The 23,964-nt window shown below is 34.2% G+C and overlaps 1 protein-coding gene across 1 annotated transcript; it reads left to right on the top strand.

The window, feature by feature from the left end:
- Nucleotides 1-955: 955 nt before the first annotated feature.
- Nucleotides 956-21,816, top strand: LOC121405796. Its single transcript, XM_041596749.1, has 13 exons — nt 956-1,323; nt 3,203-3,479; nt 6,930-7,042; nt 9,475-9,636; nt 10,773-10,919; nt 11,510-11,605; nt 12,118-12,582; nt 13,122-13,262; nt 14,324-14,530; nt 16,194-16,269; nt 16,747-16,905; nt 20,068-20,208; nt 20,935-21,816. Exons 2-13 carry the CDS (start codon nt 3,222-3,224, stop codon nt 21,001-21,003), a joined length of 2,034 nt encoding a protein of 677 aa, XP_041452683.1. The 5' UTR covers nt 956-1,323; nt 3,203-3,221; the 3' UTR covers nt 21,004-21,816.
- The last annotated feature ends 2,148 nt before the right edge of the window (nt 21,817-23,964 follow it).

The following is a 23,964-nucleotide window of genomic DNA, read 5'->3' as shown; positions in this document are numbered from 1 at the left end:
TGCATTGCGCCCACCCCACTCCCCACAGACCGAGGCCATTGTGATGATATTTGCTTGACACTGAGCTGTGATTTACATAAAATGGCTTTGGCTTGATTTGCATTTTGTTAATTATTGTCAAGCTTGGGAAATGTGTGGAGAAACATGTATTAGATGAAATATAAACCCATTTTAAATGATAAAAACTTAGTGAATAAATGCCAGAGATGTCTGGTATATGAACTTTTGTTCAGATTTGTTCAGATTCAGACTGATTTGTTCAGTCCTCAGATCCAGCTGGCACAAAAAGGGTAAAGGTTGTGTTTACTAGTGTTGAAATTTCAATTTGGATGGAAAGATTGTTAGAAAATGCTTGAATGTATCCGTTTCATTTCAATTGACTAAATATGAAAAATGTGTCGCAGGCTAAGTTTGATTTCGCCCTTTCCTCTTGACACAGCGTACAGACGAACATTTCTGCGCAAACAGATTTCTGCGAGCTTTACAAAAATGGACAGTGCTCACTCAAGTGTATCATTCTGTCAAAACTTTTACTTTCATAGGATAGATGAGACCTAAACCCAAGATTGTATGTGAAAATATTACCAACATGTTGTATATTTTTTTAAATCCCAGGGCTTTTTCAAAGTGTAAACTTTTTTTGATACGCACTGTAGTAATGATGCAAAAGGCAGACTTGTTCAAACTACGGATGTGGATGAGCGCCATCTGCCGACTACTTCGGTTGCTATGGTAACTAGAAGCGATGCTCGATATTCTTCGAGTCCAAAGTTCGCAAAGTTCCACTTTGGAACTCATGAAACAGCACAATGATTATCACAATTACATTGTACATTAATCAAAGGCCAATCAAGATTAATGTGTTTTAGACTGGAATGGCTTAAAATCATATCACAATAAACCCGGTTCCTTGCTTTCCGTTAGCGTAGGGGTCGAGGGGTAAACGATTGCACCTCTACACGACACGGGATCGGTGGTGGTGGGCATCGATCCGGGGAAAGTTGCACGACAAGTGCAGCGCAATGCATACTGCACTGCACCCTCCCGCCGCAGAGCTAGCGTAGTGCGTAAAAGTGGCCCGATCGTGCGGGCATGTGAAGAAGTTTGAGAAGTGTATCTACCCCGTAGAATTGTTTACATTCGGTGTTTGTCGAGGTCCTTATAAGTTCACCACAATGATCACTTTGAGAACTGATTAATTACAGATTAATGAGTGATACTTTAATGTTGCATGAGGTTTGAGTACCATGGACATAAAGGGACTTCAATTGCGCGATGGAACGTAATATTTCTGGCTCGTGAATATAAAACTGGCTTTCATTGGTACGTAACTTTGTTCTCTTGTGGTCAATGGGTTTCGTATTGTACTCGCTTTGATTTTGCAAACTTTTCTAAATTTTTGGTGGTGGTTGTGGTGGTGGTGGTAGTGGTGAAGGCAATGATGATGATGGTGATGATGATGATTGATGATGGTGGCGTTGAGGATAATATGGTGATGGTGGGGATGATAATGAGGGTGATGATGGTGGTGATGGTGGTGATGGTGGTGGTGATGATGATGGTGATGGTACGGGTAGTGGTGGTGACGATGGTATATGACGGTGGTGGTGGTGATGATCCGGCCTTGTTCTCATACTAACAATTTATTTTACAAGTCGAATATTTTAAAACTTTCAGATCTATTTCTCTTTCAAATGGCAATTCATTTACAAATTGAATTTAAACAAACTCCCAAACATTAATTAACATGTTTACAAAAAACACCATTCACAATTACCCATCAAGACAATCCCTCCGTTTTCACTGTACCTGTACCCGCACTCTACTTGCACAAAAAAAATTCTTTTTACGGTCCTAAATACTGAAATACACTCAGTCACGACATCATTAACTCCGTTAGTCTGTAATGCTTTAAAATCAAGCTATAAAGACACATTCTCGAATCTTACAGAGTAAGCCCCAATTGAGCGCTCAGGACCCAACCTCTCTCTTCCTTCCTCTTTGTCCTTCCCTTTCATCTGCAATCAACCTTATTTTTTTCTCTCTTTCTTTCTCTTTCATCCACACAGGTGCACCAGTCTTTCTTCTCGATTACATTTCTTTTCACTTTCCATCCATCATTTCTGTACTCCATTCATCACAATAAGACTTTTTCTTTTTTAGGATTTTTTCTTGTTCTTGCATTTATAATTATATCTACAAATCTGTCCTTTAACTTATTCTTTGAAGAATCCACACTCAACAAGCCCTGCTTTTAGTGGATCCCTCCATTTCCTCAATATTTATTTAAATAGTAAAGATGAATAAAAGAAGTTATATGCAAAATGCTTTATCGTGAATATTCTACAGTTATTATTATCACAATTATATAGTTCATGGTAAATATCATTATTAATATGATCATCATATTGTTTAGTGTCTATTGTAAATATTTATGTCATATTCTGATATTGATACATATTCTCATACTGTAGGCTATATATTTGTATATTCGTTTATATCTTTGTAATGATTTTTAAAAATCTTAAATTGACTTGAGTTGAAATGAAAATAAACCAAACTGAAACTGAAAAAGAAAAATGGTGATGACGATGACGATGATGGTATAGGACAGTGGTGGTGATGGTCATAGGTGGCAGAGGGGAGGGGGGGACGTGTCCCCCCCCTAAATTTGAGGTGGGGGGGACGATCCTCCCCTAAATTTTGTGTTGATGACCCTTTTTTTCTTGCTTGTCAAAAATTTTTGATAGTCCCTCCCTGAAATTTTGGTTGATACATTTTTGTTTTGCTTGTCAATTTTGTTTCCTGCGTCCCCCCTAAATTTTTTGGCTTCCGCCGCCAATGGTGATGGTTTTGATGATGATGGTGATGGTGACAATGATGATGATTTACCTTGATTCTCTTATACTTGTTTTCTATTGTAGTTGTAAACTCTGCATTGTAACACCCAGGTATAGAGATATATTCAGGATATCTTATGTTTTAATTTACTTTGTAGTTGAATTCATGAACTTTGGGTGTCAGTGAGTTCATTTTTCTGTGAGGCAATTTGCTGTCATTTTATTGACAAGGTTGTCTATTATGTAGCCAAAATGTTTATAAAAACCTTAAAAATGCACCCCTGTTTCAAGTGATTTTAAAAACACATATCGCAATGTTAAAACCCTTATTGTTATCATTTTATTCTTTTTTTTCTTTATAGTTGAAGTGATTACAAAGCAATGAAAGGTCATTCTAGTGATGTAATGACCGCTGACCCCAACAAGCAGACTTTCCCACTCATCACAGGGGGAGGGGCAACTCTTCCATCCCTCCCCGATGATGTCCCGTCCTCCCCTTCAAAGGAAATGGAATCTCTCTCATCCAACAGCAAGGCTTCGATTGAGCTGCCGAGACTTCTCCACGCCAGAGAAGAGCTTCCTCCCCCTCCTCCCTCCGGAAGGGGCGATGATAAAGCTTTGAAGCCCAGCCTTCCATTGGTGAGTACATGTAGTTAGCTTTCTGCTTTTCAAATATATATATTTTTTTCAAATTTGATTAATCCTTCATTTTCATTCTTTTTTCTAGTGGTTCGATTATAGCAAATTACTAGAGATTAGGATTGTTTTTTTTTTCATGTTATGAATTTAGAGTGGGTATAAAATGATAAGCTATAAAATGGGATTTATTTTGTTTGATATTTAAATTTTTGGTGGTCATTTCATTGGATTATGTTTGAACTCATTTTGAAATCATTTACCAGCCGTGGCTTGAAATTACAGTTTAAAAAGTGACGATGGTTCAGAAATATCTAAAATAAAAAAAAATTATTCAAATGTATCTACAATTGAGTTGAAGTTCAAAATTATCAATCTGCAAGTTTTGTATGTACATATCAAACTCAAGTATCTTTAGTGACAAATCCTTGTCATGATATGAATATGATACCATGTTACTTGTTCATCTTTTTTGTCTTCACTTGTTAGATTAAAAAAAAGTGATGGGTATTTGTTTAAAAATGGTGTAAACATTGAAAAGATAATAGAATAATCTAAATATCTCACTGTTTTATTGAAAAGTGTGACAGGCTGTGTAACTTCATATAAATTTGACTCCCTGCTTCTGTTTTATTAATTGGAAACAAAACAAAATAAAGTCCTTTTAGGAAGGGGCCGCAGAATGGTGGAGGGGGGGGGGCTGACCGTGCAGAAAATCCTTTGTAATTGAATGGTGCTGTTATAATTTTCTTGTACACGTTAAAAAAAAGGGAGGGGGTGTGCTGTAGTCTCCTAGCCCAGCCCCCCCCCCCACCTATTACCTTTGCCCCTTGCTCCACCTCTGGACAGTGGACATATTAAGTAATATGGTGTATGCTATTTGATTGCATGTATTCCATTCTGTTTGAAACAAAATTAAATTGGCGATAAAGATTGAAAAATTCAATTTTTCGCTCAGTTGTTAATGCAGTACTTTTGTCATTTTTTTCTTGGACCTATAACATGTCTTACATAATTTAGTATGGCCCCAATGAGGTTATGTGTCAGTTACACATTGAGCAGGTAAATGTTTTTTTAAAGGTCAAGTCCACCTCAGAAAAATGTTGATTTAAATCAATAGAGAAAAATCAGACAAGCACATTGCTGAAAATTTCATCAAAATCGGATGTAAAATAAGAAAGTTATGACATTTCAAAGCTTCGCTTATTTTTTTGCAAAATAGTTATATGAACGAGCCAGTTACATCCAAATGAGAGAGTCGATGAGGTCACTCACTCACTATTTGTTTTGTTTTTTATTGTTTAAATTATACAATATTTCATTTTTTACGAATTTGATGATTAGGACCTCCTTGCCTGACATGCCTGAAGCACAAAATGTTAAAATAATGGAATTCCATGTGTTCAGGGAGGAATGAAACTTCATTTCACATGACGATGACGAGAAAATAAAAATATTTCATATTTTATGTAATAAAATACAAAAGAAATAGTGAGTGAGTGATGTCATCAACTCTCTCATTTGGATGTAACTGGCTCGTTCATATAACTATTTTGTTGAAAATAAGTGAAACTTTAAAATGTCATAACTTTCTTATTTTACATTCGATTTTGATGAAATTTTCAGTGATATGTTTGTTAATTTTTTCTCTTTTTATTCAAATCAAGTTTTTGTTGGGGTGTACTAGTCCTTAAAAGAGAGAGAGATCATTCTGACATCAAGGAAGAAAATGAGAGAAAATTCTTCTAATGGTTTGGTCTTTGAGGAAAAAAAATGATCAGATTATAATGTTCAGTGCCTAATATGAATTATTAAGATTTGATTTTGTGATGTCATATGCCAGCAGCTGCCCTATGATATGATGCATTTGCGTATTGAGCAAAAAAAATTGAGGGAACGAGATGTGGCATTTTGGACAAAATTTATAAAAAGATTTAATTTTTTTTAAATTCAATTTTGTGATTGATAGTGTTCAGAAAATAGTATCATATTTCACCCTTCTCTCCTTCCTTTTATTTCCTTTCTCTTTTTTCTCGGTCATGAAAAATTGAGGGGGTGAAAGCCCCCCAAGCCCCCCCCTGTACACCACTAATATGTGTTTGTAAATTCTCATTCTGTAAACAATGGTTCATTACTTTACTGAAAGAGTTTTTGTCATAAAAACATGTAGGATAATCAATTTCAGTTTTCTGAGAAAAAGACACTTAATGCTATTTATTTCACACGACATGTAGGGAGTTGCTCACATGTGACATCACAAAATAAACCTGTTATAACACACAACTTTTGTAGTTCTGATATTCTGGAATTTTTCAAGACTTTAAATTTCATAATACATGTATCTCTCATTTTTCTTCAAACTTGATGTCGGATATAGTTTTGCTGATTTGAAATTTTCCAGTGACTGTCAGAATTTTTTTTTTTTTTCATTTGAGATAATTGATAATTTGTGCAATTTGTGCAGTTATGATCCAGTGGCTATCCATCGTTAATTTGTTTACTTCACTTGATTTCGTATGTTGTGGATATTTAGTGTTTTTTTTTCTTCAGCATTTATTTGGTGATTTGGTCACTGTAGATTCGAAATATTCTTTCGACTTGGTTAGCTCAAAGTTTTACCAGACATGGCATTGTGAATATGTTGGGAAAGTATTAAAAGAATGTTAAGAAAATCCCACTAATTTGATTTGAATTAAGAAAATTACATGAAAATTTCACTTCCTTTTCGTAGTTATGTCTGCACTAAGAATGCTGATCAATGTTGCCACACCCTCACTCTCTATTTAGATTTTTATTGCTTATTTGTTTTACTTTACATTGTTATAGAATTAGACTGACAACTAATTTTGAGGCCAATAAGTTGAATTGCAAAAATACAATCTTAAAATCAAAGCAGAATTCAATAATATATAAAACTTTCATTAATGAAATTTCTGCTCATCAAACTTGTTAGCAGTGCTGTGTTTAGCATGTCAAGTGTTATTGATACTTAGTGTTATTGATACTTTTTTTTCTCAGATTTACACCATTTGCTATTGTTTCAAAAGCCTTAATAGCATATGTCATGAAAAACATAGTATATGAAGATATGTATTAGAACACAGAAGCAAAAAAAAATTGTCATGAAAACAAGGCATTGAAAACTGAGGTGTCTAGTTTAATTCTATTTTTCGAAATAATTATAAACGTGCAATTCTTAATAATAATGATAAGCGATTTTTATATACCGCAAAATCGCAGAATTGCCTCTAAGCGGTTGAGAGAGAGGAAATGAAGTATAAAGGAAATAGAAAATAGAAATACTTTGCACAACAAAATGTATCAAAACTAATATTACAATTTACAACTTTCTCACCAGATCATGAATAAAGAAATACCATCAAATGGGCCAATAAACATATGATATTTAAGATTTAAAAAGATGAGTTTTAAGCATAACTTTCTATCTTCCAGGTGAGGAGAACTCGCTACAAACGTTGTGGAACTCCACCGGATCCAGACCGAGACCAATTGGCTGAAAGGTTTAATGTCAAAGATACTTTACCATATCAGACATCAAAATTCAGGTTAGAATTTTACACATCTTTACCCCTTTGGTTTTGTAGTGTTTCATAAGTGGCAGATACAGATATTTGAAATAGAAGGGGTGCAAATAGACAATTTCAAAATACAGAGGGCACAGATTACAATTTTCTTAGATTCAGCTATATTATGATTCTTCTGTGGGCAATTCTCAATATAATAGGGATGTGTTACCCCTTGCACCCCCTTATAGATGCGCCACTCATTTCATGTTAAAGATGAGGTGAAGAACCCAAATCAGGAGTATTAGAGCCCAACAAGGATTTGTCTACAAGATATAATTGATACAATACAGACAAATTTATATTTTATACAGACACACTTCAAGAAATGACGTATCAGTTAATTTATATTTTATTCTGTTTTCTTTAGACAGGATGGTCTCTTCAGCAAATTAGAGCTCTGCTTTTCAAAAGAGCCCTGTAATATCATGATTTAGTCTTGGTAATAAGAAATGAAAGTATAACAACAGAATTCAGTCGAAAGCAAACTTGCTATCTAGGAAAATCAACTTTTCCCAGTTTCCCAGTTCCCATGATCGTTCACTGATCATGGAAGAAATTGGATATTAAATTTTCAATTCCAAAGATTTAATACTTAAGCCAGTTGATTCATAGGTGAATCACCAATTGGGGTGAAACCCACCCAACAACCAACCAGACAGAATCCTCAACCAAAACCAGTTCATCATCATATCATAAAGAATTTTTACACTGAAGGGTATAATGCATCTTGGTACGGGAGCTGTTGCTCCCGTTTATTGATATAACATCATGGGCCTTCTTGTATCTATTTCATGCAATAGCATTAAATATTGACTGCTAAGAGCATCCTCTATTCATACTCAATGAGTACAAAGAATTGTTCAACATTGCATCTATTCATTAGTTTGGTTATTATGTAATAACCAATGGTCCAAGACAAATTAGTCATTAGTCTCAGTCATCAGGCTTTGATGTAAATGTATTTTCACATTTTCCAGTGTCATATCATTCACTAACCATGAAATAAATAGGATAAAATTTACAAAAAATTATAAAAGTATTTCTATAAATGTAGTACTTTCTGTTTTACAACTTATTCATGAAGATTGAGAAACTATACTTTGAATCTTTTATAAGGTTGATCTGTGGCCCGTTTCATAAAGAGTTACAACTGTTGTAACGTTGCCATTATGGCAACTACCATGGCAACAGGGCTCAGCAGCCAATCAAAATCAAGATTGCCATGGTAGTTGCCATAATGGCAAAGTTACAACAGTTGTAATTCTTTATGAAATGGGGCTTTGAGCTGAGCTTTTCCATATAACTTATATTAGAACTTGTACATTGTATATGGGCCTGCTACCCAACTTACTTTCAATGAATATTGATTGAGAAGTAATCAATTCAAATAAAAATTCATCACAATGTACACTTCATTCACAGTAGAGAACTGACGTAAAGAATCCAGTCACCTTCTGTGATTGTATTTCCTTTTAACATGGTGTTTGCAAGGTCTGAACCATCAGACTAGGTAAAGCTATCACTTTCAAGAAAAATCAATACTTTTCTCAGACTTATGCCTCACAAGCATGATCATTTGAAAAGAACAGAAATTAGCTTGTTAATGCATGTATAACAAGTTCTCTGATAAGATTTGCTACATTGTTGTTGATGTTTGTACATCCTGGTCATTTATTGATTTTTTTGATAAAATAATGAAGGCCTATAATTGAGCTAGAGCACAGTTCCTGAAGTGAAGGGGTACATCGTCATGTACATTCATGATTGATCCAGGTAGTTATTAGGTCCATGATACCAGCTAATCACCAAATTACATGTATCTTTACCAATTACAACGTACATGTAGGTTTACTTGATGGATTGAATGGGGACATTTCCAGTGATCGAACCTCAGGCATTTCAGGGAGGTTCGAAACACTGCACTTCAAAATTTACTGTACTCACTCATGGCATTTCTTATTTTGTATGATTTATTCCCCCACCTTTTGAAACTTGGTCCTTTTCTCCATGGCATTTAGAGAGAGAAAGAGGTGGGAAGTTGATTAGGGTGGAGATTTTTTTCTGCTCTTCAAAAATTATTTGAAGAAAAAACTTGAAACCTCCCTACATGTACTTGTCAATCCTGATTCCGCCACTAAAGATGATGGTAATGATTATTACCATTATCACTAAATACTTCTACTATTATTATTATTATTATTATTATTATTATTATTATTATCATTGTTATTGTTATTAATACTATTATATTATCATTACTATTATTATATATTATTGTTGTCATTGATATTGAATATTGCTATCATTCTTCTTCTTATTATTATGAATTATGATTATTTGCTATTTTGCTGTTAGTAAAAGCACTTTATAAACAAAAAATGATAAAAAAAAATTATTTTGCTAATTTCTAGGTCTTCAACCATCATGAGGTCTGTATCCATTCAGAAGAAGAAAGATTCATCTCGTCTTGCCATCAAATCAACGCCATTCTCTCTTGAGAAACAGCGAGCTGTCGCTATTCATACGCAACCATTCTTATGGTCACAAGTAGAACAGAGTGATAGACCAGTAGAGTAAGTAATTTTGAATACATTACCACAGAATTAAAGGACAAGTCCACCTCAAGAAAAAATTGATTTCAATAAAAAGAGAAAAAAAATCAAAAAGCATAACAGTGAAAACTTCATCAAAATCGGATGTAAAATAAGAAAGTTATGGCATTTTAAAGTTTCGCTTCATTTCACAAAACAAATACATGCAAATCTCGGTGAGGAACTGATGACATCACTCACTCACTATTTCTTTTGTATTTTATTATATGAAATATGAAATATTTTTATTTTCTCATCATTGTCAAGTGAAATGAAGTTTCATTCCTCCCCGAACACGTGGAATTCCATTATTTTAACATTTTGTGCTTCAGGCAAGGAGGTCCTAATCGTCAAATTCTTAAAAATTGAACTATTGAATAATTCAAACAATAAAAAAACAAAAGAAATAGTGATATCATCGACTCTCTCATTTGGAAGTAACTGGCTCGTTCATATATAAACTATTTTGTTAAAAATAAGCAAAACTTTGAAATGTCATAACTCTTTTATTTTACATCCGATTTTGATGAAATTTTCAGCATTGTGCTAGTCTGATTTTTCTCTATTGATTCAAATCAACATTTTTCTGAGGTAGACTTAACCTTTAATGCAGTAGCTATTGTCAAAAGCCCTTCATAACGATGTAGTCTTTGCCGAGGTTAGATGAATCAATCAGTTGTGTTTGTGACCCTGGACAAATTGTATTTTTGCAATTGTTTGTCAGCTCTGAAACGCTGGATTTTACTGCTATTCTGATTCACCAACCCTTGTTAAGGACTTCATTTTGATTTTATTTCATTTTCAATGCATTTGCTGCGTAGTAGGATTCATTCCGCATCGCTTTAATAGCGAAAACTCACATAAAAGTGAGCATTGTATATTAAATTGAAATTTTACGTGTTAAGTGATAATTCATAGTTATTATAATGAATTATGTATTATCCAAAAGTATTTGCTGAGTAGCTATTCATTTATTTTGATGATGAAATATTTGGTGTTAAATTAACACACAAAAATATTTTTGCTTTCGTTTTCTTACCTTGATAACAAGATTGAATGGCGGTTCGAGTATTGTCTATTTAAATTAATTATTTTTCTCTGTGAAATTCTTTTGCCAGAGGACAGAGTTTACCAGAGAAGTTTCTTGCCGAGAAGGAGCGACTCTTTAAGGTCAGAGGTCAAAAGAGACGATTGGCCAATCCTGTTCACAGACAAAAGTACAGTGACCTTCATATTGGAGGTCATTCTCATAGCTTGTCACAAAAGTAAGTGATCTGTTTATTTGAAAATCCAGAATGTCACCTGACCCTCTGGTAATAATACTTGCTTTATACATATCACATGATATAGCAAACACCTTTATTAATATTTCATATCTGGATATCCTGTGTCAGCTACACATTATACATATCATATGATGTAGCAAATACCGTTATTCATGTTTCATATCTGAATTTCTTGTATCATCTATCTCTGCATTATACATGTATATAGTATGTCATGTGACGTACCATAACATACTCTATAACTTACATGTATCTCATTGATCATATCATGTGTCGTATATTCATGTATATACAATGCCATTTTCGATATTGGGTTATCTGGGGCCTGTTTTGTAAAACTAAGCAATGATCGTAGAAAATTTTTCTACGATTGATTACATTGAATAAAATGTACAATCAGTTGTGAAAATCAAGCATACGATTAATCTTTGTGTTACGGACCCTGGTTTTGATAACAGTTTCCTGTCTATATTTTTATGTTCCATATTTTTTTGCATTAATTAATATGTATATATTTTATATTGAGAGAAGAATGAATTGTAAACGAACAACATTTTGTTTTTTCACAGGTTAGATTATCGTGAAGAGTATGATAAAGTGAAGAATGCTGTTCTTCCGAGGGAAGCCCAAGATCTGTTTCTTGGTAGAGGGCTCACTTTTCCAAGGTAAAGTAGTCATGTTTTATATATTTTGAAATCAAATTAATCTAAACTCTTGCCCAGTTCAGTGTAATTATGGATAGCTAATTGTGATGCAAATCCCTGATATTGCTGGTTCAAATTTTCAGCTGATTTGACACTCTGGGAATAACCAAAATAGATTTTTTTTACCATTGAATTAGTGGAAAAGGAAAACAGTGAACTCTGTTTGTATAATTACTTCCATTTGTTTCTGAAAGCTTTCATTCTACATGTATGGTTGTTCTGGTTTAGATTTGTCTGGGGTATATTTCTACAAAATTATTTGGTGTTTTACCTCTCCTTATTCCAATTTAAATTACTTAAAAATATTCAACGATAATTCAGAAAGCATCCATTTTGTGATTCAGTAGAGTTAGTCTGCAAAACTTTGTGGAAAATTTTTGCAATAAGATTGAAGTATTACCTTTTCCTCAGCTGTTTTAAGGCATACTAGATTTCTAAAAATCTTGATCATTTATTTTTTCTCCTCTTTATAGCTCCCATGGGACAAATGTTCGCAAGAAGAAATGGCAGGAAAGAATCAAACAAGAGGCTGCCCTCCCGAACTCTGCTCCTCCCACGATACCCACCCACAAAGAGTCTCCGCCAGCTAAGGAACCTGCACCACGAAAACAAAGTATTACAGCGCCCTCAGTGGCAAGACAAAGAACAGAGCGAAAACAAGACGTTGATCCTCAACACGTACCTTCAACCGTTCATAGAACTTCTTTTAAACCAAAGATGAATCGGAGAGATCTGCGACATGATGATTCCGGTGTGAGCACGGCTGATGGTTCGACTGTTCGTGGGTCAAGAGCGGAATATAGATCGTCTGGAGGTCAGAGGTCGCATGGTGGAAGTGGGGGTGCACAGAAAGCTGAGAGAATGGTGAAAGATGGATCTTGCCAGCAGAGGAGACATTTACCAAGTGGAGGACAAATGGAGGATATTGTAACAGAAAGGTCAGAATGAAAATAATGATAGTAATGAAATTAGTAATGGTTGTGATAATGGTGATGGTAATGAAAATGGTATTGATAATTTTAATGGTAAGTGTAATGGTAATGATAAACAGTCATGATAATGATATTGTTTAGTTTATTTGTAATGATAATTATAATTTGTAATGGTAATGACAATGATAATGATAACAGTAATGTTAATTTTTAAGGTAATGATAATGATTATGATAATGGTAATGATAATGATATCATAATGATTATACAATTATTTATGTCATTTATACAGCACCATATTCCATTTTGACTGAACAATGAAGGTATTTAATTTGTTTCCCTGTCGAGACAAAATATAGTATAATAACATTCAATTTTATAAAGTGCTTTTTCAAAAGTTACAAGGCACGTATAATGGAAATGAAATTCAAATATTTCAAATATCAAACGTCTTTAATATTTTGCAAGCAAGTCTGTAAGAAATACACCCTTGAACCAATTAATATCTAAAATTTTGACCAAGACTGAACTTTACCTTACAACAGCATTGAAGATGACGATGAAGGCAGGAGTGAGGAGAGAGACGAGGAGAGGATGGAAACGGAAGAGAGAGCTCCTGAAGAATCGGTCAGTGGCCCGGAAGAGATCACATTAGACCAACCCGATGATGCCACCAATGATATTAGGTGCGTGCGACGTATAGAGGAGTCTTGGTGTGGTGGTGGAAGCACCTGTCTCTTAATAAGAGGGTCGTGAGTTCAAATCATGAAGAGGCTAACTAACATTATCAGAGATAATGGAGAAATTAAAGTTTATTTAGACATGTCCAGGGGCCGTCACATCAATTTTGAGGGGGGGTTGTGCTCAACAGAAAGTATAATAATAATAATCTTAAATTGGTTCTTATATAGCGCATAATCAATTGAAATTGCTCTATGCGCTTTGTACATATTGCTCTCCAATAGTACAGTTACACTACAAAAGTATACATGTATATGTTTTCAAATTTCTTTTAAAAGATTCAACAGAAGTACATGATCGAAGCTGAATTGGTAAATTATTTTATAATTTGGGACCGCAGAAATCAAAACTAGCTTCCCCCCTTTTGAGACAACGCTAGGAATTTGTAAAATTGTAGTGTCTTCACTAGAACGAAGTCTATAATGTGGCCAGTGTGGGGACCTAAGTAAACTATAGAGGTAAGGGACTCAATATGGAAAAAAACAAAAGAAAATCACAATTTGATGGTTATTTTCATATTTTTGTTTACTGAAAAAGTAGGGAAATTCATTAAGTCTATCTATTCATAAAATTCTACAATAGGGGAATGTTTCACAAGACAAGTGTGACTTTAAGTTGTATGTAAACTCATGTCACTGCTTTGCCAGATCTTGCTTTCACATACGTTCATCATGCGTTCACATTCAGGATGAAATTGAGTTGTTCACACTTCCCTCTTTTGTGTAACAACCCACGCATCATGCAAAGTTATGTTATTAATGATAATTGTTAGCAACTGAAAAAATAACAATGAATATTATAATGACAAAGGCGAAAATAGTTTGTTATTAGTAAAGCGCAAATTATAAGTCTCTTTGTGCTCTGGATTAAGAGGGTAGAATGAGGAAGAAAGAATTTGATTATTATTGGGAACTTGATATCATGAAACAAAATCATAAACAGGGAACTACCTACATGGAAGGTGTAAAATGACATTTACATTGTTCATTCTGTTTTGTTATGCCAGCTTGCCACGCCCAGATTCTGAGATGGACATTGATGAGCCTGTGGACAATAGCTGTGCCCCTGTAGGACCGGTCCTTGAGGAGCCTTACACCCCTAAGCCCCCCTCACCGAACCCCCTGATGTCTGCTGACCTTCATCTTAACATCACTGCGGAGAAACGAGACGAGCTGGCTCTCAAGTTCACCAAGCTTGACTCGGATAAAGATGGGTAAGCTGATGAATATTGCATCAAAATCTGTGTCATCTGACAAGGTGTTAGTGGATGGTTTCATTACAGGGACAGGTCCTGCCATAGTAATGTTCAAAGACCAGTGCTTCACCCTCAGACCATTGAAAATACACTGTAAAAATGTTTCAAATTACATGCACGTCGTTTAAACCTGATACTGTAACAACTCTTCTTTGAGGTTTTAGATTAAAGTTTTATACATGTGGTGTATAGTTCTAAACAATTTGTCTTAAAGTCTTAAAATGTCAAACTAATTGCACTAAAAAGTCAGAAAAAATTGGTATGCTTTCAACAAAGTCACTAAATGCCATTATTTGAGAGCCGTCATGATAAACTATTAAACCATATGAGTTTGTACTGTTATATATATTTACTTAATTGTAATATATTCTTCCTAGCAAAGTCCTACTTTTTGACAATCACTGTCTTTGCTTTCTGCAAAATCTCTCCCAGGTTTAATGCCGATATGAAGTTGAAGGAACGGTAAACCATCCATATCCTTTAAATGGTTTCATGATTTCTGCTTTGCTAAATGATCCAATTCTTAAGAGTTTGTTAATTTTGTTTCAAGTAACATGCTAAAAGTAACACTGGCTAAAATTGTTTTGTAATTCATTTCAGGAGCGGCACCACACGGGGTGCAGCTGCCCACTATTCTCAAGTAGTGAAAAGAAAGAAAAGATAAGAAAAATGATAAAAAGACAAAAAAAGCATGAAATGAATAGTTTTTGGTTGTTTGAATCTATGATACCCCTATTATTAATTTTTAGAAAACTTTACTTCACCAATAGATCATTCTGCCCCACCCCCATCAAAAAATTCTGGTGCCACCCCTGCCATTAATGTAACCCAAAGTAACACTGACCTAAATTCTGTAACAGTTGATTGAAACTTTCCCTGATCATGTCCTATTGCCATCATGATAAATCTATCTGTGATCATTACATTGAATTTGTTTGATGTCTTGATGATAACTGATCTAACATGAATGACATTTGAAGATGGAATTGTTTCTTGACTTTAATTTTGGTGTCCTTTTTTATATCCCATTTCTCTGCCAATTAATCTTTGCTCCTATGAACTCTTGGAAAATAATGAAGAAATGCATGCTCTAACAGTAAATGTTTAAAAAATTTATTTTGTTTTATTTTCTTTACTGAGTTTATGAAATATTGAACATTAATACTTTATTATCTTTACAGCTTTTAATCAAAGTCATATTTTTGTCTCTTCCCAACACTTTTCTAACACTAATTATTTTTTTTGCTTGATGTTACTATTGTTACTGCCCTTGAAATTCAAATTTGAAATGGACACATCATTTCCAGTCTTTTCAAACAAAAATAATAAAAATAAAAAATCAGTAAATTGGCAATTACTTTAAAATGATAAAAAAATACTGAAAAAATTTGCTGATAGAATTGTTCTTTAAAATGCTTACAAAGAATTGTATACTTCCAACTAATTTACATGGAGTTTACCATCAGTGGCATAATGAGCCCCAAAAATTTGTAAAAAAAGATGCAAGCAAGCAAAGTGAGTGAGCAACTATTTAGACCTTTGTAAATACAAACAATCTAATGCTTGATAGATTTTGACATAATATTTGTATATATTTGTATTTGATATTCTTACTTTTTAGACACATCACCTTCAAAGAGCTAGAGACAACATTTCCAGAGAATTTATCCAGAGCTCAACAGAGATATATCAAGGAGGTAAAACAATATAATCCACCAATTTTATACAATGTTGATAGATTTAAGACCATTTTCAAATAAGAACACAAATACACACACCCTTAATTGAATTTATTCTTCAGAATATAAATGTTCTTAAGTAGAAGAAGTAGTAGAAGCAGATATGATATAAGTAGAGGTAGTTGTAGTAGCCCAGAGTAGTAGTAGTTGTAGTAGTATTAGTATTAGTAGTAGTAGAAGTAGTAGTAGTAGTAGTAGTAGTAGTAGCAGCAGGTGCAGTAGCAGCAGCAGCAATAGCAGCAGTAGTAGTATTAGAAGAAGAAGAAGAAGAAGAAGAAGAAGGAGGAGGAGGAGGAGGAGAAGAAGAGGAAGGAGCTGTAAATGTGTGGTCATTTTTAATGTATACTCATACTTTGAATCAAAGTTATTATTACAATTTCAAACCTAATTCTAAATTCTATATCGATTTTGTCTGTTCTACCCTTCTTTGTAAAGGCTTATGAGCTGGTCAGTGCAAGTACATTCTTTGGTTTAGAAGAGTTTGTTACGATTAGTTGCCTCTGTGAGAGACTAGCCAAGCTGACCGGTCCAGTCAGGGACGCATTTGAGAAGGTCAACCAATCTATGTTTCAGCAAAACATTACTCAGTTTGTGGTAAGTATAGATAGATTGCTACCCTAATTCTAGGAATAATAGATGGATTTATGTTGCGTTTTTTGCCAGATTATATAAATAGTTGTAACTATCTAAACCCTGGCTTTAGCTCGATCCACAACTTAATTAGCCTAACCTGGCTCGAGTGCAGCATAATGTGGAATAGTTTCTTGCTGGAGGAAATTACGTCATGGCTGGGATTTGAACCCGTGACCCTCTGTTCCAACATTCAGACACAATCCACTGGACCACAATGCTCCACATGATGTAGAGAGAGGGTCAAAAAAGGAGAGTGGATACAGGGGGGGGGAGAAGAGTCACATGTTTGAAGGAAAGCAGTTAATGCACTTGTAATTTCATTGTTAATCCCCAATTGAACAAAAAGAAAACACTCTGGTCCTTTCCCTTCTACCTCCCTCTGACATCACTTCTTCCCCTCTGTCTCTTTCTCATCCCCCTTCTGTTTCCCCTCCCATATCTCTCATCCCCCCCTCTCATGTCCCTCTCTCCCTTTTTCTCTCTCTAATCTCTCTTAAATTCAAGTTATATCAGGGCCCTATAAAATAAGCTCAGTGATTGATCATATTTATGATTTTACAGTTGATCATACACAATAATCAATTAATGCAATCGATTGTAAAAAAAAACACAGCCATATGATCAATCGCTAATCTTCATTTTACAGGGCCGAGTTGTGTGTTCAAACATCCCACTGCTGCCACCAGTAGTAAAGACATAATTACACTTTGATAAATGGCATTTATTCTGAAACAGTGCTGATATAACTGATATTACATCTTCAGCTGAAGTAAGTTTTCAATCTATGACATGTTTTGTAAAGAGTTACAACCGTTGTAACTTTGCCATTATGGCAACTACCATGGTAACAGGGCTCTGCAGCCAATCGCAATCGAGGATTCAATGGAAGTTACAATAATGACATATTTAGAATGGTTCTTAAGTCTTTATGAAACAGGCCCCTTATTGTAAGGTTTGTAGTGGTCTTCATCAGGGACCGAGGCGGGGCCGGCTTGAACTCGGCCTGAGTCTTTTGTACTGTAGCACGCAGAACGTAGGTCGGAATAGGTCACTTCCAAGAAGTACAAGGGGCACAACAGATTCATGTTCACTTGTCTTTATTTGTCCATCACAAGACAAAAATAAAAGAAAAAAAAAACCCTGCAAGATATAAAGCAAGGCCATCGTAAGTATACAATCAAATAATGGCATTAATACATGAGTCGTCTTATTCTCAATTAATAAGCATACTGTTGAAGTGTATATTATAGATAATGCTATAAAAACAGCATTACAAAAATAGGAATGTATTTCTGAATTCAAAATTATATTAAATGCGTCAAATTATAATTCAAGTTATGGATGCTTAATTCCTTGCAGCTAGCCTGCCTAACCATCCTTATCCTCGAATGTTTGTAACCTGAAGAATGGCAGACAAAGAGACCATCGTCATTATCCTCTCAATCAAAAATGACATACAAATCCCCTCAAATTGTAAAGCCTCACTAACTACACTCTTCAATGGCATCTCAAAATACCTCAATCAAAAGGACAGCATCCATAAGTCAAATCGGTTTCCGCACAAGAATTCATTTAAAGTTTTTGAAATGTACTCTTTATTTATCTCAATTCTGATTTCAATTTAAATCAATAAAATCAATACAGTACAAACATAATATTGTACACCATGCACATAATTAGAATGTAGATCTTAGACCACGCCCAAATATAATGCAACAGCTTACCCAGGATCAACACCCACTCGTCACGTGATCGTAAACCAACACTCCACACTGGCTGGATTCAGTTCCAGTGTAGAAATTACTTGTACTGCTGTTAAACAAAGAACAAATCCAAAATTACTAACTCGTCTTACATACTTATATTACTTTTTTCATGCTAGCATTCCATTAAAATAATTTTCTCTGTATCAAGATAAAGACTTCTATCAGTTTCAACTTGATAAAATCCAACAGTTAACATTAGAGACTGAAAATAAGACAACTAACCATTCCAGTTATTTATCCATAATTGAAATTACTATAACAATTGTCCTAAAATTATATCAATCCTCATGTCTCAAGAGCCATAACTCATTAATCACAATATGCTCAATAGCTCTTTCATAATTTTTAACTAAACAATTCATACCACAGGCCTTTCCAAATCTAACATGTTTGTGTACATGTCCCACATATACAAATCTGTGTTACTTAATAATACTTGTTTGGAAATCAGTGAGTCTTGTCACAAAATAATTCCATCCTGATACTCTAATATGACTAACATTCACTACCAGTACAAATAACATTTCAAATTAAATGTACGTACCACACTTCGGAAGATCTAAAGTGTTGGGAATCACCGGCAACGAACTTTCACCCACAAAATGTGATGCTACGCTGATGCAAGCTCAAGAAGGAATGAATCCCGATAACCTGCCGATGCTACAGGTATTCTGCTCACATCACCAACCTAACCGTATCACTAAGAATTAATACGCCTTGCATCATTAAGACCTTCAATCTTTCACCTTCAACAATCTTTCTAGATACCTATTTACAATGTACCTTTTAGCTAATTTGCATATCTTCCGACCATTAATCGGTTAACAAAATAAAAGTGCCTACGCTGTTGCTAAGTGGAACTAATTTATCTTTTACGGGAGTATCGCTCACTGATTAGTCTTCAGTCATGAACACGAGACAAAAGTCCAGCTGTGACTAATAAAAAAAGGAATCCAAAGAACCCTAAACTGATTTGTTTTCATTCATAAAAACCAGATGGATGCGATTCTTAGTCATGTTTAACAAAACAAGGAATCCAACAACCTCGCAACCCAGATGACACGTCCTATTGAAAACAAACTTTGCATAGCCAATCCCTAAAATTTCTTTAACTAAGAGGACGCCAAATCGAGCTTCAAATATCTTTATCTATAGAAGGAAATACTTTGGCTAAAACTCAACTTTCCACAATACAAAGTCTAAGGCAGAGGGGTTCCTTGAGTTGCCCTGTGTCTCAGAACAACCAGCTTTGTCTCCATCCCTGGCCTTTATTCATGAAGTTGAAAGTAAAAATTATATCATCCTTTGCATGTCTATATTCACTGGCCACGTTTGATTTTACCTTATTAAATTGCAGGTGATGTTTTCTACTGTGGACAGACAGCAAACTGGGTGCATCAGCCTGGACTCCTTCAAGGAGTTACTAGGAACATTACTGAATAAGGATCTAACCTCCAACTCCAGGCTTTTCAGTGATATCTTATCAACCATCGGCAAGGTATTAACCTAGAGCTATAGAATGAGGGTGATGATGATGGTGGTGGTGATGATGATGATGATGATGGTGGTGGTGGTGGTGATGATGATGTTGATGATGATGATGATGATGATGATGATGATAATGATGATGACGATGATAATGATGGTGATGATGATGATGGTGATGATGGTGATGCTGATGATGCTGATGTTGATATTGGTGATGATGGTGATGATGATGATGGTGGTGGTGGTGATGATTGAGAAGATGGGGATGATAAAGGAAATGATGTATTCTGAGTAGTATGCCCATTAAGTTGGACATCTTGGAATGTATTGATTTAAATATATTGTTCCCATAGCAATATGGGTGCAATGTACTTTACACCGATGTATTCCATCCAATTCATCAAAATGATGGATTACAACCTTACGGTAATGATTACAAAGTCAATTGTTTATTATAATGTTAGCCTAACAACCCAGGTATACACTCTTAACCTGAATGCTTTTAGCATGTGAAAAGAAATTGGTGAAATCTTAAGTGTCTACTTAGATGTGAAAATAAAAGCATTTGTATAAATCATTAAAAATATATCTCCCACTCGATTGAATACCGCATTTCCACAATAAAAAAATCAGCTTATAATTTGTACATATATCTTTAATATTATTTGAATATTGTTTTTATTATAAAATATTATATTATACATAATTTTTTTCTCTTGTTTTTTTTCCGCTTCAGAATGGATCGTTGTCAATTGACAAGGTAGAATACCTGGTCTTCATTCCATACTTCCTCACGTTCAAGTGAAAAAGACCCTTTCCAAGAACAATGGTATGGTCTTCTCCTGCAGTTTACCTATGATGCTTATGGGTTCTTCCATCATTAAGAAGGGTAGTGCAAGATGTGGTAGTGTCTCCACAGTGAACACTTTATGTTTTACCAGTCAAAAGGCCCATCTACTTCCTCACATGCAAGTTGACAAATCATCCCTCCCAAGAACAATGCTGTGGTCTTCTCCTGCAGTGTACATGTGATGTTTATTGATTCTTCCATCATATGAAGGGTAGCGTCAGATATAAATTTGTCACCAGAGTGTGCATGTTATGTTTTACCTGTCAATATGTTTATGCATTTAATTGAATTTCATCACATTCAAGTGAACAAAACACCCCTTCCAAGAACAATGGTACGGTCTTCTCCAGCAGTTTACCTATGATGCTTTATGGGCTCTTCCATCATATAAAAGGGTAGCACAAGATACAGTGTTGTCATTGGAAAGCACATTTTGTGTTTACCTGTCAATACTTAGGCATATTTAAAAAGGACTAACCCTAGCCATTCTAACGATAGGATAATAGTAAGCTGAGCTAGGACACATTGTTCTCAAGCAGTGGGAATAGGGCACACGTCTTCTTCGTAGAAGCCTATGTGAAGAAATCAATATTCTGCAGGTTAATGGTATTCAGGTACAGATCAAGGATTTTTTTAAAAAGAAATAGACAAATAAAAATACTTAAAAACAAAGGTTTTCCACCCCAAAATAAAGACATTTGGTTCAGCAAAGAATTGGGAAACCACAAAAAAAAATATCAAAAGGGGGAGCACACTTCTGTTTTAACTGCATTTTTACATTACAAATTTTAATTGTTCCTTTCAAAGGGGGGGGGGGGGGGTCACGGGCTGGCTGTGCCCCCTGGATCTGCCTGTTATTGTATTCTATTTTTGGCATCCACCATTATCAGGGTTCTTCCATTTTTGATGCAGGGTTCATTGTCATGAATATTTCTCTTTTTTACAAATCTTTATGCAGGTCTTATTCCTTCCAGAACTTCCCATTCAATCAAGTCAATGCTTATGTACATGTACTCCAACATAAATTCCATTGATGTAATTTGAGGAAATATCATATGTCATATTTGGTCGTGTACTTCAAAACACAACCTGTTTCGCAAATTTGATTTTAGTAAAAAAGTTTTTAGACAAATGATTTTAGATAAAGATAAGAGATGAGGCTTCAATGAATGATAACATGAGAGAGGCTGAACCAGGCAACCCTAAATTGAAAGAGTTTATAATCGTTTTTAATAGATTTTCCAATAATTTTTCTTATTCGAGAAGATATATCATGAAAGATTGAGATTAGGGCCAGTCAAGACATGAAATTTAGTATGAAAAAAAAACTAATTAAGTCAATGATTTTTTTACCAGATTAAAAAAAATTTAAATGTTGTATTTGATGCTTATATATATGTTAATAGTGCCATCAATAAATTTCCACTTGCAATATTCATATATGCCTGATCCGTCCAGATACTTGAAATAAATATGGATAAAAAACATTTGAAGTTTTTTATGAAAGTTATATATTCCCTATAATGAAGAAGAATCTACTGTCTTTATGTATTTGACCATTACCAAAATTATACAAATAATTGTTAAAAATAATTTTGATGACTATTTATGTGTAAATGTGTGGCAATATCCATGTATTGATTTTTTTTCACATTTGTCAGTCTGTGTATTTTTAACCATTACCAAATTTTGGTATATTTTTGGTATATTTACCAATATTGAAATCAATAACATTTATCTGTCTTTATAATTACTATGAATTGTCACAACACAAACACTGCATGGGATTTCTTACATAATTGTTACGAGAGATGCATATTGCAACATTGTGACAATTGGAACCTGATTTCTTTGAATAGTACAAGTTCTTACTATCATTTTTTGTTTTAAATGTTAACGAAAAGGTAAAGAAGACCTCTTCACATTTGTTGTGATAATGGAATATGATGTAGTATATTGGGTAGATGAAATTATTTATATTTTTACTGGAATAATGTATAAATACTGGGCTGCATGCTATTTTCTTTCAGGGGCCCGTAACACACAACTTAGCATTGATCGTAGAACATTTTTCTGCAATTGATTCCATTGACTACAATTTACAATCAATCGTAAAATCAAGTGTATGATCAATCGCTAACCTGTGTGTTCCAGGACCCTGGTCTTCATTTTCTATGTACATGTATTTAAAAAACACTAAATCACCTTGAAATAAAATGTTTCTTTAAGAAAGACTTTTTGCACCTTTGAAATATTCTGAAATACATTACTTTAACTTGATATATGTTTATATATATATTGGGGGACATTTCATGACGGTTTTTGTAAGTTATGCATGACTTTCCACACATCTGTTGACCCTTGTGCTAGATGATATATCCCTTTGTAGGTGATTAAGCACCTAAGAAGATGTTACAGTCAGTCATTAAGTTGTGCGTAAAGTTGTGCATAACTTTAAAAACAGCTTTATGAAAGATTTTCCTGACTTTGTAAATATAATGTTCAAAATCTGATCAGTGATGTACAGTAAGTAATCTGACACAGGGCATTTGGAATGTCGTGTATATTTTCCATTCTTCTAAATGATCGTTTGATATGTGTAATTTGGAAGAAATTATGTAAAGAAATTGAAGTAAATATGATGTATATCACATGTAAAATTGTGTTTGAGTGTAATGGACAGCAATAGAAACATTGAATTTTGGGCCTTCCATTGTATGAAGTGCATAGACAGATATGCTGTAATATTTATGATTTATCAGTGTGATGGCTAAATCTGTGTGAAATGCAAAGATTATGATCAAAATGGGTGAAACAAAATAATGTGTGTCGGTCATGTGTGAATTTTTGCTCAATGGGCTTGTCTTCTTTCTTTGAATGTCAATTATAAATAAATATTATAAATAAATAAAATAT

This window comes from Lytechinus variegatus, chromosome 19 (genome assembly GCF_018143015.1).
Source record: "Lytechinus variegatus isolate NC3 chromosome 19, Lvar_3.0, whole genome shotgun sequence".
NCBI lineage: Eukaryota > Metazoa > Echinodermata > Echinoidea > Temnopleuroida > Toxopneustidae > Lytechinus > Lytechinus variegatus.
This window is presented reverse-complemented; position numbering and strand designations above follow the sequence as displayed.